At 46.0% G+C, this 18,423-nt stretch overlaps 1 protein-coding gene across 1 annotated transcript in view; it reads left to right on the top strand.

Annotated features, from left to right (window-relative positions):
- Positions 1-1,426: 1,426 nt before the first annotated feature.
- The window catches only part of LOC146053820 (T-cell surface antigen CD2-like), a gene marked incomplete at its 3' end in the record, with an annotated part of 22,472 nt that continues 5,475 nt past the window's right edge, over positions 1,427-18,423 (top strand). Inside the window, exon 1 of the mRNA XM_083168032.1 lies at positions 1,427-1,525. Within this exon, the coding sequence (XP_083024158.1) occupies positions 1,462-1,525 (64 nt within the window). The remainder of the gene's footprint in view (positions 1,526-18,423) is intronic.

Raw genomic sequence — 18,423 nt, forward strand, 5'->3', positions numbered from 1 at the left:
CATGAGGATGAATGGAGAAGGACAGTGTACTACATGAGGATGAATGGAGAAGGACAGTTTACTACATGAGGATGAATGGAGAAGGACAGTATACTACATGAGGATGAATGGAGAAGGACAGTATACTACATGAGGATGAATGGAGAAGGACAGTAAACTACATGAGGATGAATGGAGAAGGACAGTATACTATATGAGGATGAATGGAAGAGGACAGTATAATACATGAGGATGAATGGAGAAGGACAGTATACTACCTGAGGATGAATGGAGAAGGACAGTGTACTACATGAGGATGAATGGAGAAGGACAGTATACTACATGAGGATGAATGGAGAAGGACAGTATACTACCTGAGGATGAATGGAGAAGGACAGTATACTACCTGAGGATGAATGGAGAAGGACAGTATACTACCTGAGGATGAATGGAGAAGGACAGTATACTACATGAGGATGAATGGAGAAGGACAGTGTACTACATGAGGAGGATGAATGGAGAAGGACAGTATACTACATGAGGATGAATGGAGAAGGACAGTATACTACATGAGGATGAATGGAGAAGGACAGTATACTACATGAGGATGAATGGAGAAGGACAGTATACTACATGAGGAGGATGAATGGAGAAGGGCAGTATACTACATGAGGATGAATGGAGAAGGACAGTATACTACATGATGATGAATGGAGAAGGACAGTATACTACATGAGGATGAATGGAGAAGGACAGTATACTACATGACGATGAATGGAGAAGGACAGTGTACTACATGAGGAGGATGAATGGAGAAGGACAGTATACTACATGAGGATGAATGGAGAACGACAGTATACTACATGAGGATGAATGGAGAAGGACAGTGTACTACATGAGGAGGATGAATGGAGAAGGACAGTATACTACCTGAGGATGAATGGAGAAGGACAGTATACTAAATGAGGATGAATGGAGAAGGACAGTGTACTACATGAGGATGAATGGAGAAGGACAGTATACTACGTGAGGATGAATGGAGAAGGACAGTATACTACATGAGGATGAATGGAGAAGGACAGTATACTACATGAGGATGAATGGAGGAGGACAGTATACTACATGAGGATGAATGGAGAAGGACAGTATACTACATGAGGAGGATGAATGGAGAAGGACAGTATACTACATGAGGAGGATGAATGGAGAAGGACAGTATACTACATGAGGATGAATGGAGAAGGACAGTATACTACATGAGGATGAATGGAGAAGGACAGTATACTACATGAGGATGAATGGAGAAGGACAGTATACTACATGAGGATAAATGGAGAAGGACAGTATACTACACCTGCACCAGGGACAGTTCTCAGTGACATTATGCTCAGTGTCAGTGACAAGGACATGTAGGTCTCCTCCTCTTCCTCTTCAGCTACAGTCAGACACCACGTACCTGAGTTCTCCCACTGGCAGCCGGTCATGGAGCTCCAGGGTCCTGTACTTCTCTGCATCTGGTTCGGCCTCTGTCCCCTCCCCATCCCAGGTAAGGAGAACAGGTCAGGAGTCAGTGGGACTAGTGGTATCTGTGGCTTCTTGTGGCTCATCGTAATAAGCTTCATAGGGGAAACACAAAAACAGGATGCACCCTCTCCCATACAGTCATACAGTGTGTGTGTGTCTGTGTGTGTGTATATATATATATATATATATATATATTCCTATGATGTTTTAAGACGGACAGAACTCCGAGCTGCATGTGACCTACAGTATATTACATGTTACTTTAGTATGTGAAGTGCAGTCACATTACATAGCCATGACACAGACGGCCATATGAACTTGTGGCACATTATACATAATATTTAGTAATAATAGACTCAGGAGGTAGAAAGCTGAAAGGTTGGATCATTATTCTGTATCGCTGAGAACATTGTCACTTATCTGAATGATCGAACCAATGCTCTGTATGTATACCAGATACTCCTGTGCGATGTGATAGTGGCAGCGTCTGTATACCGGTGACAGTGGTCAGATATAGAAACATCACTCGGGCAGGGTGTATGTATACCGGATACTCTTGTGCGATGTGATAGTGGCAGTGTCTGTATACCGGTGACAGTGGTCAGGTATAGAAACATCACTCGGGCAGGGTGTATGTATACCAGATACTCCTGTGCGATGTGATAGTGGCAGTGTCTGTATACCGGTGACAGTGGTCAGATATAGAAACATCACTCGGGCAGGGTGTATGTATACCGGATACTCTTGTGCGATGTGATAGTGGCAGTGTCTGTATACCGGTGACAGTGGTCAGGTATAGATACAGAAACATCTCTCGGGGAGGGCGTATGTATATCGGATACTCCTGTGTGATGTGATAGTGGCAGTGTCTGTATACCGGTGACAGTGGTCAGATATAGATGCAGTAACATCACTCGGGCAGGGTGTATGTATACCGGATACTCCTGTGCGATGTGATAGTGGCAGCATCTGTAAACTGGTGACAGTGGTCAGGTATAGATACAGTAACATCTCTCGGGCAGGGCATATGTATATCGGATACTCCTGTGTGATGTGATAGTGGCAGTGTCTGTATACCGGTGACAGTGGTAGATATAGATACAGTAATATCTCTCGGGCAGGGCGTATGTATATCGGATTCTCCTGTGCGATGTGATAGTGGCAGTGTCTGTATACCGGTGACAGTGGTCAGATATAGATACAGTAACATCTCTCGGGCAGGGTGTATGTATATCGGATACTCCTGTGCGATGTGATAGTGGCAGCGTCTGTATACTGGTGACAGTGGTCAGATATAGATACAGTAACATCTCTCAGGCAGGGTGTATGTATACCGGATACTCCTGTGCGATGTGATAGTGGCAGTGTCTGTATACTGGTGACAGTGGTCAGATATAGAAACATCACTCGGGCAGGGCGTATGTATACCGGATACTCTTGTGCGATGTGATAGTGGCAGTGTCTGTATACCGGTGACAGTGGTCAGATATAGATACAGTAACATCTCTGGGGCAGGGCGTATGTATACCGGATACTCTTGTGCGATGTGATAGTGGCAGTGTCTGTATACCGGTGACAGTGGTCAGGTATAGATACAGAAACATCTCTCGGGGAGGGCGTATGTATATCGGATACTCCTGTGTGATGTGATAGTGGCAGTGTCTGTATACCGGTGACAGTGGTCAGATATAGATGCAGTAACATCACTCGGGCAGGGTGTATGTATACCGGATACTCCTGTGCGATGTGATAGTGGCAGCATCTGTAAACTGGTGACAGTGGTCAGGTATAGATACAGTAACATCTCTCGGGCAGGGCATACAGTATGTATATCGGATACTCCTGTGTGATGTGATAGTGGCAGTGTCTGTATACCGGTGACAGTGGTAGATATAGATACAGTAATATCTCTCGGGCAGGGCGTATGTATATCGGATACTCCTGTGCGATGTGATAGTGGCAGTGTCTGTATACCGGTGACAGTGATCAGATATAGATACAGTAACATCTCTCGGGCAGGGCGTATGTATATCGGATTCTCCTTTGCGATGTGATAGTGGCAGTGTCTGTATACCGGTGACAGTGGTCAGATATAGATACAGTAACATCTCTCGGGCAGGGTGTATGTATATCGGATACTCCTGTGCGATGTGATAGTGGCAGCGTCTGTATACTGGTGACAGTGGTCAGATATAGATACAGTAACATCTCTCGGGCAGGGCGTATGTATACCGGATACTCCTGTGCGATGTGATAGTGGCAGTGTCTGTATACCGGTGACAGTGGTCAGATATAGATACAGTAACATCTCTCGGGCAGGGCGTATGTATATCGGATACTACTGTGCAACGTTATAGTGGCAGCATCTGTATACAGTAACATCTCTCGGGCAGGGCGTATGTATATCGGATTCACCTGTGCGATGTGATAGTGGCAGTGTCTGTATACCGGTGACAGTGGTCAGATATAGATACAGTAACATCTCTCGGGCAGGGCGTATGTATATCGGATACTCCTGTGTGATGTGATAGTGTCAGCGTCTGTATACTGGTGACAGTGGTCAGATATAGATACAGTAACATCTCTGGGGCAGGGTGTATGTATATCGGATACTCCTGTGTGATGTGATAGTGGCAGTGTCTGTATACTGGTAACAGTGGTCAGATATAGATACAGTAACATCTCTCGGGCAGGGTGTATGTATATCGGATACTCCTGTGCGATGTGATAGTGGCAGTGTCTGTATACCGGTGACAGTGGTCAGATATAGATACAGTAACATCTCTGGGGCAGGGCGTATGTATATCGGATTCTCCTGTGCGATGTGATTGTGGCAGTGTCTGTATACCGGTGACAGTGGTCAGATATAGATACAGTAACATCTCTGGGGCAGGGTGTATGTATATCGGATTCTCCTGTGCGATGTGATAGTGGCAGTGTCTGTATACCGGTGACAGTGGTCAGATATAGATGCAGTAACATCTCTGGGGCAGGGCGTATGTATATCGGATACTCCTGTGCGATGTGATAGTGGCAGTGTCTGTATACCGTTGACAGTGGTCAGATATAGATACAGTAACATCTCTCGGGCAGGGCGTATGTATATCGGATACTACTGTGCAATGTTATAGTGGCAGCGTCTGTATACAGTAACATCTCTCGGGCAGGGCGTATGTATATCGGATTCTCCTGTGCGATGTGATAGTGGCAGTGTCTGTATACCGGTGACAGTGGTCAGATATAGATGCAGTAACATCTCTGGGGCAGGGCGTATGTATACCGGATACTCCTGTGCGATGTGATAGTGGCAGTGTCTGTATACCGGTGACAGTGGTCAGATATAGATACAGTAACATCTCTGGGGCAGGGTGTATGTATACCGGATACTCCTGTGTGATGTGATAGTGGCAGTGTCTGTATACCGGTGACAGTGGTCAGATATAGATACAGTAACATCTCTCGGGCAGGGCGTATGTATATCGGATACTACTGTGCAATGTTATAGTGGCAGCGTCTGTATACAGTAACATCTCTCGGGCAGGGCGTATGTATATCGGATTCTCCTGTGCGATGTGATAGTGGCAGTGTCTGTATACTGGTGACAGTGGTCAGATATAGATGCAGTAACATCTCTCGGGCAGGGCGTATGTATATCGGATACTCCTGTGCGATGTGATAGTGGCAGTGTCTGTATACCGGTGACAGTGATCAGATATAGATACAGTAACATCTCTCGGGCAGGGCGTATGTATATCGGATACTCCTGTGCGATGTGATAGTGGCAGTGTCTGTATACCGGTGACAGTGGTCAGATATAGATACAGTAACATCTCTCGGGCAGGGCGTATGTATATCGGATACTCCTGTGCGATGTGATAGTGGCAGTGTCTGTATACCGGTGACAGTGATCAGATATAGATACAGTAACATCTCTCGGGCAGGGCGTATGTATATCAGATTCTCCTTTGCGATGTGATAGTGGCAGTGTCTGTATACTGGTGACAGTGGTCAGATATAGATACAGTAACATCTCTCGGACAGGGCGTATCATGTATGCCGGATACTCCTGTGTGATGTGATAGTGGCAGCGTCTGTATACCGATGACAGTGGCCAGATATAGATACAGTAACAGAGGGGCACAGTCTTATCAGGGATAGATAGACGTAACATATACAGTAGGGAATATAAAGAGGTAAAAGAGGAGGAAATAGGGGAAACATCTCATCACTTTCTGTCATGGAAAATATACAGAGAGCAAGTGCCTCAGTCTGCACTGCTCTGTGATGCCATATACTGTAGGTAACCATATAACGTAAGCCCATAGCAAGGAGAATGGTCATTGGGGGAAATGTACTAATCTACAAATGGCTATGACTGGCCGTATTCGTATCCAATCATATCCGTATACGGACGTCAAAAGAAGACGAATTGGAATCGCCATTCATTCAAATAGTGATTCTGAATTTACTAACCAGCCGTGTGTAATTAACCCAAAAATACGGCTGGAAAATACTCCTCATTTTCCAGCCGTATTTGGCTGAAGCCTGGACGTATCAGTCGTATCAGTCATATCAGTAATACCAGTGATATCAGTCAGATCAGTCATATCGGTAATACCAGTGATATCCGTCAGATCAGTCATATCCGTCATATCAGTAATACCAGTGATATCCGTCAGATCCGTCAGATCAGTAATACCAGTGATATCCGTCAGATCCGTCAGATCAGTAATACCTGTGATATCCGTCAGATCAGTAATACCAGCGATATCCGTCAGATCAGTAATACCAGTGATATCAGTCAGATCAGTAATAGCAGTGATATCCGTCAGATCAGTAATAGCAGTGATATCTGTCAGATCAGTAATACCAGTGATATCAGTCAGATCAGTAATACCAGTGATATCCGTCAGATCAGTAATACCAGTGATATCCGTCAGATCTGTAATACCAGTGATATCCGTCAGATCAGTAATACCAGTGATATCAGTCAGATCAGTAATAGCAGTGATATCAGTCAGATCAGTAATAGCAGTGATATCAGTCAGATCAGTAATAGCAGTGATATCAGTCAGATCAGTAATAGCAGTGATATCAGTCAGATCAGTAATAGCAGTGATATCAGTCAGATCAGTAATAGCAGTAATAGCAGTGATATCAGTCAGATCAGTAATATCAGTCAAATCAGTAATAGCAGTGATATCAGTCAGATCAGTAATAGCAGTGATATCCGTCAGATCAGTAATACCAGTGATATCCGTCAGATCAGTAATACCAGTGATATCCGTCAGATCAGTAATACCAGTGATATCAGTCAGATCAGGAATACCAGTGATATCAGTCAGATCAGTAATACCAGTGATATCAGTCAGATCAGTAATACCAGTGATATCCGTCAGATCAGTAATACCAGTGATATCAGTCAGATCAGTAATACCAGTGATATCAGTAATACCAGTGATATCCGTCAGATCAGTAATACCAGTGATATCCGTCAGATCAGTAATACCAGTGATATCAGTCAGATCAGTAATACCAGTGATATCAGTCAGATCCATGCAGGATGCAGTGTGTAAAAAAAATGTAAAATGTAAATAATTAAGGAGCTTATTCTGATCGGAGCGGCCAAACGTGCGTACGTACGCTATTAACGTACGCTGGCCGTACGCGGCCGTTGGGGTTAAGTCCACCCACAACTCAGCCGCTTACGTACGGGCAGAAACAACGTAGAAGGGGAGTGGCGTACAAATGAGCGTACGGCAACGTACGCGGACGGCCCAGTCCTTGCACTCCGACAACAGGCGTACAACTGAGCGTACGGCGCCGTTTACGGACGTCTTTCGTCCGTCTTCCCACCGACTTCTTGCGGAGATCTGAGCGTACGCCAGCTTGCACGGACGGGTCCCTATTGTTTTCAATGGAAAACTCAGCTTATGTCACCGCTCGTGAGAGTGAGCGTACGTCCGTGTACGCTGGCATACCCTTCACATATATGGACCTGCAAATCTTGCCTCTCAACTACTAATCAGACAATTAATTAATTATTCTAATTGTTATTCAATTATTGTTTTCTATTAACTCAATTGTCTACCTTAATAAAGACCCTAATAAAACAACATTTTAACCCTCATTACATGTATATTTGTTATGTTCTAATGTGGCATTTTAATCACTATCTATGTGTCCCCATATTGCTGTTACTTTTAAATCAAGTTATGTTGGTGTTTCTGTATATGTACTAAATTATGTCCATAATTACTTTGTCCACAATGTGTAACATGTATACCTACCCTGATGTTATGTGTGATGTTTTAATCTAACAACATTAAACATTCATGCATTTTCACTATGTGTTATTTTACTCAAAAACACACACATTCACACATCAATCATTACCCCTCACCTCAAATTACAAGTATAACGTACAGTACACATCTGTATGTACCTACCCTTACAAGCCCTCTAACCTATTTCTGATTAAAAACACAGGCAATTTCGAACTGTACATAAACTTTTATTTAGAACAAAAATAATAAGGGGGGGGGGGATAAAAAAAAATTAAATGCGGGCCTCCAGAAGGCCAAACAGGATCTGGAGGTACAGGAGGGTGAGGATGATCTCCCGCATTAGGGCTGCCACCTCCTCCTGCTGCTGTTCAGTGTCTGTAATGAAGGGATAAAACAAAAAATTAATATATAACATACACAAATGTTTGTTGTATTTGTACATAATAAAAAGTTCAGAGTTATGTGTGAAGGCCACATACATTTAGAAACTACATTGAAGATGGGTCTGCTGTAAACACAGTACTAAAAAATAATATGTTAACACACACATACTGTACATAGTAAATAACATTAATTCAATTACTCCTTCTTGAATGTATGTATGCTGAGACCCAATTGGTAGTTTGGTTTTGGGGGACTGTCCTCTAACCTCACAATTAGGCTGTGCTATTTAAGGGTTATGACATTGTTGTGGCTTAAGCACTCCTTACTATTTTAAATTTAGGACATTGCTGTACAAATTATAGGCCTACAGCTATGTTTGTAAAGCATGCATCCGCATGGCCTCACACACTATTAACAAAACAATCTCTACATTTATGTTGCACATCATGCTGGGAACTGGAGTTACCCAACACCTGGAGCCACATTACTACCACACCACTAATGTCGGATATCTCATTGGATGTACTGTTATGTCAATTATTCAAGGGGTGAGGCATGGCCACACTCAAAAAAACCACCAAGGGGACCCTTGTTCCTGGAGAAGGACAGGACACACCCAGGGGCGTAACTAGGTTTTCAGCGCCCCCCCCGCCGGATGTTTTTTCGGCGCCCCCTCCCCCGCCCGCCACCCGCCACCCCCCCACCTAACCTGACCCCCCTTCTCACACTTACCTGTCCCCGCAGTCTGCATCTCGCCCGGCTCTCTGCCGGGACCTGCCTGACGTCACGGTCCCGGCCGGCTCCTGCAATGAAAACTGACTCTTAGAAAATGGCTGCCCCCATACTGCAGACAGAAAACTGTCTGCAGTATGGGGGCAGCCATTTTATAATAGTCAGTTTTCATTGCAGCAGGAGCCGGCCGGGACCGTGACGTCAGGCAGGTCCGGGCAGAGAGCCGGGCGAGACGAAGACCACAGGTAACTATACCTCCGCAGCCCCCCCGGCGGCGCCCCCAATTTCTCTGCGCCCCCCCGCCACCGCGGGGGCTGCGGAGGTATAGTTACGCCACTGGACACACCTCATGGTCGCCCTGCAGTGATATGTTGCAACTAATGTTGATGTTGGATACACATATGTGGTTGTTGTGATTGTTTATGTGTAGAAATGTGTAGGTAAACATTAGACACATTATTTACTTACGGCTACTTGAGCCATCCTGGTCGCCGCTGGTTGGCTGTGCGGTGGTTGGGGGGATCAGGAGCAAGGGGGATGGGATGGGAATTTGGATAGAGGTAGTGGGTGTGAGTGGGGATTGGAGAGGTTTGGGGGTGGGTGGTGGAGAGGTGTAGGGGGGTAGGAAATGGGGTGGGGAGGGGGTGGGGGTGGGGGAGGGGGTTGGGGAGGGGGTGGGGGTTGGGGAGGGGGTGGGGGTGGGGGTTGGGGAGGGGGTGGGGGAAGGGGATGGGGAAATTGTGTGGGCCCAAGCTTGAGCCATTGTCTCGGCCTCCTCTTCCTCCTCCTCCTCTTCCTCCTTCTCCTCTTCCTCCTCCTCTTCTTCCTCCTCCTCCTCTTCCTCCTTCTCCTCTTCCTCCTCCTCTTCTTCCTCCTCCTCCTCTTCCTCCTCCTCTTCCTCCTTCTCCTCTTCCTCCTCCTCTTCTTCCTCCTCCTCCTCTTCCTCCTCCTCTTCTTCCTCCTCCTCCTCTTCCTCCTCCAGGGCTGCCTGCTCCTGGGCTGCCTGGTCCCGGGCTGCCTGCTCCCGGGCTTCCATGCGTGCCCTTGCCCGTGCTGAAATGTTCATGTTGATGACATCGAAATCGAAGATTGGGTTGCATAAAAAAGGGGGAAAGAAAAATTCACATTAGTCATGCTCATAACCTTCCAAATTATCATTGCTGTTATATTTCAGACATTTATCATGCAAACTAATTGATATGCTACACCCAAAAACTGAGCAACTACTTAAACCCCCCCTATACACCCCCTATACACCCCCTATACACCCCATATACACCCCATATACACCCCCTATACACCCCATATACACCCCCTATACACCCCATATACACCCCCATATACACCCCCTATACACCCCCTATACACCCCCTATACACCCCATATACACCCCATATACACCCCATATACACCCCCTATACACCCACATACTCAGGAACATATTTATAAAAAGTACAGAAAACATTTGCAAAAAAACGCAGGCATACTAGTAAATAAAAACTTACATCGGGCAATATGGCGGCGAAGTGAGCATAGCAACACTGGCTGCCGCCGGCGCAGGTCAGACCAGCGCCGCTCAAGTTGTCCCAGGTTCCTATCCACGCCGGTCCGGGCGAAAATTAGCCGGCGGGCAGCATTATATGCCCGCCGCTTGTCATTATTTGACACATAAGGGCCCCTGGGCCCCAGGCGGCGGTCCATGACCTCAACCAAGGCCAATAGCTCCTGGGTAGAAAACGCCCTAGCCCTGGTTGAAGTCATGGTGGCAATGGCGCAGTTATTAATTGCAGGTACATATATCACTTTTGGTGCTTGCTGATTAGTGTAAAAAATTGTTTGTTTGGTATTAACTTTATTAATCCTTCTTACATTAACAAACTGGATGCGAATAGAAACTTACGCGGACCGTTCCGATATACACAGACCAAAACCAACAGCATGCATTCAATGTATAGAGAGGAACTGTATATACAGTGTGCGAAAAATAATACACGCAAGCGTCTACTTACAAATACGCTGCTTAAAGGGGGGCACAATACACCGTTTTCCATGGAGAGACGTACTGTATATACAGTGTGCGGAAATTAATACACGCAAGCGTCTACTCACAAATACGCTGCTTAAAGGGGGCACAATACACCGTTTTCCATGGAGAGACGTACTGTATATACAGTGTGCGGAAATTAATACACGCAAGCGTCTACTTACAAATACGCTGCTTAAAGGGGCACAATGCAACATGTTGGTGTATGACAATTTCAGACTCATTACATATGTAAGGAAAGCATTATAACGTGATGTTTTGAAATGTGACTCACAAAGCATACACGAACTCCAACAGATACCAGCTGACAACACTCATCATTGGAATGACAGGTGCACACATTTCACGATGCAGAACACAATGCTCCACAACCTGTGTATGTGCATATACAGGTGATTGATCAGGTGCGCGGAGACCTGCGTAATTTAAGCGGCAGTTATCGGCGGGAAATATCGGCGTAAATTAGCAAGTCAATTGCGGGAAAAAATATACGCCCCCTTGTTCATGGCGGGAGATTAACATATAAATATTCAGTCAGATGCAGGCCACAATTGCTGCAAACATGTCTAGTTCAGAGGATTCCGCAGCTGAGGACGCTCTCCAGAGAGCCAGAGCAGAATCCTTGCTGGAAAGGTTGAGGCAGAGGGAGCAGGAGAGGACAAGGAGGACCCAAGGCCAAGCGGGCCCCTCAGTAACAGGCCCTGTTCAACCTCCACCAGCTCCACAAGGGCCAAGCAACCAGCCAGAACAAGAGGTTGCATCTCTCCAAACAGGTGTGACCCAGCAGGTGCATGGTGAGAGAACTGGGGCCACCAGAAAACGAGCTGCAACATCTAGGGTGAGGACTGAGCAGGATACCACCACCAGAAAGAGAAACCCTGCATTTGTAGAGGCTGAAATGCGAATTCTAGTGCCCAGGGCACGCGAATGGATTGAATTGCCAACCAGGAAGCCGGGTGCCAGTGCAAGGAGAAAACTTTGGGACAAGATCACAGAGGAAGTGAACCAGGTGGCACCAGTGGTCAGAAATTGGGACGCGGTGAAGAAAAGGTTAGTGTGTTTGTCAGGGCTATTTTTCAGCAGGCTCCAGCAGGAACTGAGGCCCTTATTCTAGTTCACTCTTTCTGGCCAAATATTTATTAGATGGACAAAACCATGTGCACTGGAGGTGAGGCAGGTGTTACTTGTGCAGAGATAATCAGATTTGGGTGGGGTTTTACACCTGCCTCACCTGCAGTGCACATGGTTTTGTCCATCAAAGAAATATTTGGGCAGAAAGAGTGAACTAGAATAAGGGCCTCAGTTCCTGCTGGAGACTGCTGAAAAATTGCCCTGGTCTTTGTCCCCCTGATGTCATATGTGTGTACATATGTTACATGTATGTTTTGAGACTAATAGAAAGGTGTGTTTGTAGATAGTGCTACACTTCAATGTCACATGTGAACACAACCATGTCTAATAACCCACATTGATATATGAAACATGCACCATTGGTGTGATGTGAGGTTATGGGCACAGTTCTGCTCATGTGAAGTATGTGATGGGACAAGAGAAAGTGTGTTTTTGAAAGAGTTGTTGTAACATGTTCCATATGATGCTACTGAAACAAGAATGAGCAAACTGTGCACATGTAGCTGGTGAGAAACTACACATCCCAGTATGCCATCCCATAGTTAAATTACTCCATAATAACCACATTGTCAAGCTATGGTGGAATGTGTAGTTTCACAACAGGTGGAGGTGCATAATTTGGCCATGGATGATGTCATTTCTGCATAGTGATGTATGTATGTGCATTTAGTGGCCTAATGAATGTGATGAGACACTGAAATGCCTCCTAATGGAGACATGAATGTGTGTGTGGGACACATATGGCTAAAAAACATAAGATCACCCACACTAGGAAATGTCACGTAGCTAGGGGTACCACCTAGTCCCTTTAATTCCGGACACATATTAATTACACAGGTTCTGTGGCTGGCTGACTTCAAGACTCCACTTCACCTAATTTTAAACTGCCACAGAACCTGTGTAAGTAACATGTGTCCGGAATTAAAGGGACTAGGTGGTAACCCTACACGTAGCACAGTGGTGCACATATCTCATGGTGATATTTGTATTTTTAAACTTGTAGGTGGACTGACTTCAAAACGGCAATGAAGAGGAAGATGACTGACCGGTACAACCACAGCATGTCCACCGGGAGAGGTCCTATGCCCGATCATTTGGAGTATACCCCCCTGGAGCAGGACGCCTTGGACGTGATTGATGTGGGCGAGGTCAGGGGGATCTCCAATATGGACAGTGAGCTCCCGGCGGAGGTCTTTGATGCTCCTTTTGATGGTAAGTCACAGTAATGCATTGTATTTTGAAAGAGATTTTTTAGTGCGTATGTGTTGGTGACATTTTTTTCAATTATTATCCTAGCAGAAGCAGAAACCCAGGATGTACCGGCAGCATCTTCCTCTGCAGAGCCACAGGTGGAGCGAGTGGTCCAGCCTCCACCAAGAAGACACCCCCAGCCCCAGCCACAGGAGACATGGGATGAGAGCGTGATGGTGATGCTGTAGAGGATCGAGCAGCAAGGGGTGGATGCCGCGCTCCGTCAGCAGCAGTTTGGGGAATTTTTTGATGAGTGGAAGGCCACAAACAGGCTGCAGTGTGAGGCCTTGAACCGCATTAATGACACTCTGGCGGCTGGCATGCTAAGCATTGGCCAACACCTCAGCCGCCAGAATGAACTTCTTGCGGAGCAGCTGACCACCGCCAGGTCCCTAAGGGACAATCCCCCATCTGCTGGCCCACCCCAAGCTGCTCCCCAACCTTCCACCTCTGCTGACCCTCCTGTGTCCACTAGGGGAAGACGCCGCAAGCCAGCTGACCCAAAGGCCCCTGTCCCCAAGGCCCCATCTAAAAGGGGGAAAAAAGGGCCCAAATAATGAGACCTGGTTCACTTCCTCTGTGGTTGGACCCCAAATGTTTAAAGTGCACTGGACATCCACTTCCTGAGTTGGCCATCTATCCATTTGCGTGCCATGGGCATTAAAGTTCTTATTTTGACCTCTACAAATGCAGGATAAATTTTTGGTGGTGTGTATCTTGCTTAGTATTCACCCTGGTTGTTGCAGTATGTATTCTGGTGTCCCCATTTCTTTCACCATTGCATTTGCAGGGTAACACATGTTTGGAGATATGCAACCTCTTGTTCTGGCTGTTTTTTTATTTTTGTGTCTATTTGATTTGTTTATTTGATTTCTGACATTAAAGTGTCAAGCTGTGATGCTGAACAGCAAATAAATTTCTTTTACCAATTTAATCAAAATTGTTGTATGTGTAATTTCTTGTGTGAAACAAATACTAGATTTATGTGTACTTACTGACCAGGGTATTTTTGAACATTTGTTGAAGTGTGGTCGAAGTTTCCCATGTGTAACCCTCTCCATGGCCATTCCCATGTTCCTATCCAACTTTTCCCTGCTAATTAGTTTGTGTCAGCACATGTGCAGAGCAACTTAATAGGTGAGAAAGCAGTTTGTGTGCAGGTGAGGTAGCTCCTACAGTAGTAGGTAAAAGCAGGTCCAGAACAATGCTTTCCTCATGGAGTGGGTGAGGCAGACAAACAAGGGTGAAAAGGTAAATTTGTGTAGGAATGCATATGTGTCCTCCCTAAAAAAAGATGTGTGAATGGGCCAAACATGATAAAATTGCTTGTGAACTAACATGTATAAGTTTTTACATATATATGATTTGACAGTATCATAAGCAGATGTAGGAATCCTTTGTTAGAGAGATGTGAGTGCAATAATGTTATTGGTGGCATCTTACATCCAGAGTGTAGTAAAATCCAATTCATAGCAGATCAGATAGTGGTACAGTTCTGTATTTTGGGTACTATACAAAGATTGTGTGCAAAATAGTGGTCATGGGCTTCAAACATTGCTGAAACATCCTTTGTAGGTGTTAGATGTGGTTTATGTTATTGTATCATAAATACAAAACCTATGTTTGTATTAGAGTGAACACGTTGACACATGTCGACTTGTGTAGATTGAGTGTGCTACTGTGTAAAGTCTATGAAAGCACGTAGTGAATGTGTATAACTGTTTAACAAATCCCTACCTTAGCATATATAAGCAGGTCTTACAAAGATTCTTACCTTAAATTAAACAAACCTTTAAATGTGGAGAAGTATAGAAACATAAGCTTCCAATGTGTTTGAGTGCTGTGTGTGGCTTGCAGGTAGTGAAATCATGGTTTGGACTTAATAGACTGCAGCATTGGTTATTACATTCAGGTGTATGTGTTTGAGTACTAATCAGCGTTAATTAGCCAACTCAGCCGCACGCTGGCATGCGGTATCTGTAGGGGTGGTTTGAGCTGGCGGTTGGCGGCCGCCTGTTTTGTGTCCGAAATGAACGGTGCCTTAGTCGATCGTGCGGTAGTAGCACCGCTCATTTTTGGTGCACACCCCCGTGTACGCCCATATTTACGCCCATTTTCCCTCATTATTTCGGCCGCTCCCCTCTTCACGCCCCTATGCCGCCCCCAATACCGTACACTCGCGTACAGGTTTTTTCGCACGTAGAGACCCGTCCGTAAGCGTTGGTGAGTGGTCGCGCCTGCGCATTAGCGAATGTACGCATGCGCAGATCATAAAAAACCCCGGAACGTACGCGTACGGCCCGGCCGCACCAACCAGAATAAGGCCCTATGAGGCCTATAAGGCCCTATAAGGCCCTATGTGGGGTCTTCCCCACGGCTATAACCAGCCCCGGGCTAAAAGAACCGGTCCTAGTTTTAGAAATAGAGGGGGCAAACAAGTTGGGGTACCCCAGGATTTCTAAAACCAGCACCAGGCTCATGGGCTGGTCCTGGTTCCAAAAATAGAGGGGACAAAATGAATAGGGATCCCCCATATTTTGACAGCCAGCACTGGGCCCAAACAGCCAGCATGGTAATACCACAGCCGGAGGAATCTTATTTATACTAGTTCCCTCGGCCAAAGCATTAACCCCATGACTGGTCACCCTGGACAGTGACACTGGGGGAGTGGGGACACCCCAATAAAGGGGCGCCCCTCTAGGATGAACCCAGTGCCCCAGGGAGGTGGGCACCAGGTTGATATTGTGGTGTAAAAATAGAATGTTTGTTGTGGAACTACAAGTCCCAGCAAGTCTCCCCTGATGCAGGGACTTGGAAAACCACAATTCCCAGCATGGGAGGAATTAAAGGGTCCGCTGATAGTTGTAGTTCTACAATAAAACCAATAGTGAAATAAAAACACGCACATAAGAGAAATAAAACTTTAATTCATACCACAATCAGTCATCCGAACTCAACTATAGGGTCTATCTAGGCACGGCCTCTTCTCCAGTAGAATCAAATCAGGTAACCGGGGAAAGCAAATTATACTCACCAGGGCCTCCGGCGTAGATCGCGTCCTCTTTGGCCCATGTAGAAACCACGGTGTTTAAAAAAGAAAACGCACAATTTGTACTATGAACTGGAGAAGCCGCAAGGGCTTGTTTACACTTGCGGCTCCTCCCTAGAACTGGGGGAGACCCCAGTGACATCAGACACTGGGTCCTCCCTCAGCCAATCAACAGCGGGCTCCATGGCTAGTCATGCCTCCATAGGAATCCTGTGTTAAACATTAACATGTGTGGGAGGCTTCCTGGGACTTGTAGTTCCACAACAAACACAATAGTTTATTTATTCTTATTTTACACCACAATGTCAACCTGGTGTCCACTGCCCTGGGGCACTGGGGACAGCCCCGGGCTGGGGGTTTTCCAGGCGGGGGGAGGGGACCCTTTATTGGGTTTCCAGGCAGGGGGAGGGGACCCTTTATTGGGGGGGTTCCCCACTCCCCCAGGGTCCTTGTTTGGGCAGACTGGTCAGGGAGTTGATGTTTTGGCCGGGGGAACTAGTATAAATGGTTTCCTCTGGCTGTGGCATTACCCTGATGGCTGATTTGGCCCGGTGCTGGTTCTAAAAATACGAGGGACCCCTACTCATTTTGTCCCCTGTATTTTGGGAACCAGGACCGCCCTTGATCCTGGTGCTGGTTTTTAGAAATCTGGGGGAGCCCCAACAGGTTTACCCCCTAAATTTCTAAAAGCAGGACCAGCACTTTGAGTCTGGGGCTGGCTATAGCCATTGTGTGTGTGTGGGGGGGGGGGGGGGTGTCCCATAACGTTATTTTACACAGGGTAGCAGTGCACGGATCAGACTGGTCTGTGTGATGTTGCCACTTTGTACGTACAAATATGATTGGATATAACCGGCTACACCATCGGAATAATAAGAATCCGGAGAATATTGCAGATTAGTAAATTTACCTATTCCCGTATTAGTATCGTATCACTTTGTCCACAGGATCGGCCATGTCACCATTGTGTAAGGTGGGGGAGCACAGCTGCAGGCTGGTGTCTCAGTGCAGTGTGGTATGATGCGGTGAGCAACGGGCTGCAGCTACTGAGGATGGAAACAGTGTCAGCCACCTCAGCTTCCTGTGCTGCTGATACAACATGAGCCCCTTGTACGCTACATTTCCAGATTGGTACATGTGCGCTCTTACATGTGATTGGTACATGTGCGCTCTTACATGTGATTGGTACATGTGCGCTCTGACATGTGATTGGTACATGTGCGCTCTTACATGTGATTGGTACATGTGCGCTCTGACATGTGATTGGTACATGTGCGATCTGACATGTGATTGGTACATGTGCGCTCTGACATGTGATTGGTACATGTGCGCTCTTACATGTGATTGGTACATGTGCGCTCTTACATGTGATTGGTACATGTGCGCTCTTACATGTGATTGGTACATGTGCGCTCTTACATGTGATTGGTACATGTGCGCTCTTACATGTGATTGGTACATGTGCGCTCTTACATGTGATTGGTACATGTGCGCTCTGACATGTGATTGGTACATGTGCGCTCTTACATGTGATTGGTACATGTGCGCTCTGACATGTGATTGGTACATGTGCGATCTGACATGTGATTGGTACATGTGCGCTCTTACATGTGATTGGTACATGTGCGCTCTTACATGTGATTGGTACATGTGCGCTCTGACATGTGATTGGTACATGTGCGCTCTGACATGTGATTGGTACATGTGCGCTCTTACATGTGATTGGTACATGTGCGCTCTGACATGTGATTGGTACACGTGCGCTCTTACATGTGATTGGTACACGTGCGCTCTTACATGTGATTGGTACACGTGCACTCTTACATGTGATTGGTACATGTGCACTCTTACATGTGATTGGTACATTAGCACTCTTACATGTGATTGGTACATTAGCACTCTTACATGTGATTGGTACACGTGCGCTCTTACATGTGATTGGTACACGTGCGCTCTTACATGTGATTGGTACATGTGCGCTCTTACATGTGATTGGCACATTAGCACTCTTACATGTGATTGGTACATGTGCGCTCTTACAT

The sequence above is a fragment of the Crinia signifera genome, unplaced genomic scaffold (genome assembly GCF_055691185.1).
Source record: "Crinia signifera unplaced genomic scaffold, ASM5569118v1 HAP2_SCAFFOLD_212, whole genome shotgun sequence".
Lineage (NCBI taxonomy): Eukaryota > Metazoa > Chordata > Amphibia > Anura > Myobatrachidae > Crinia > Crinia signifera.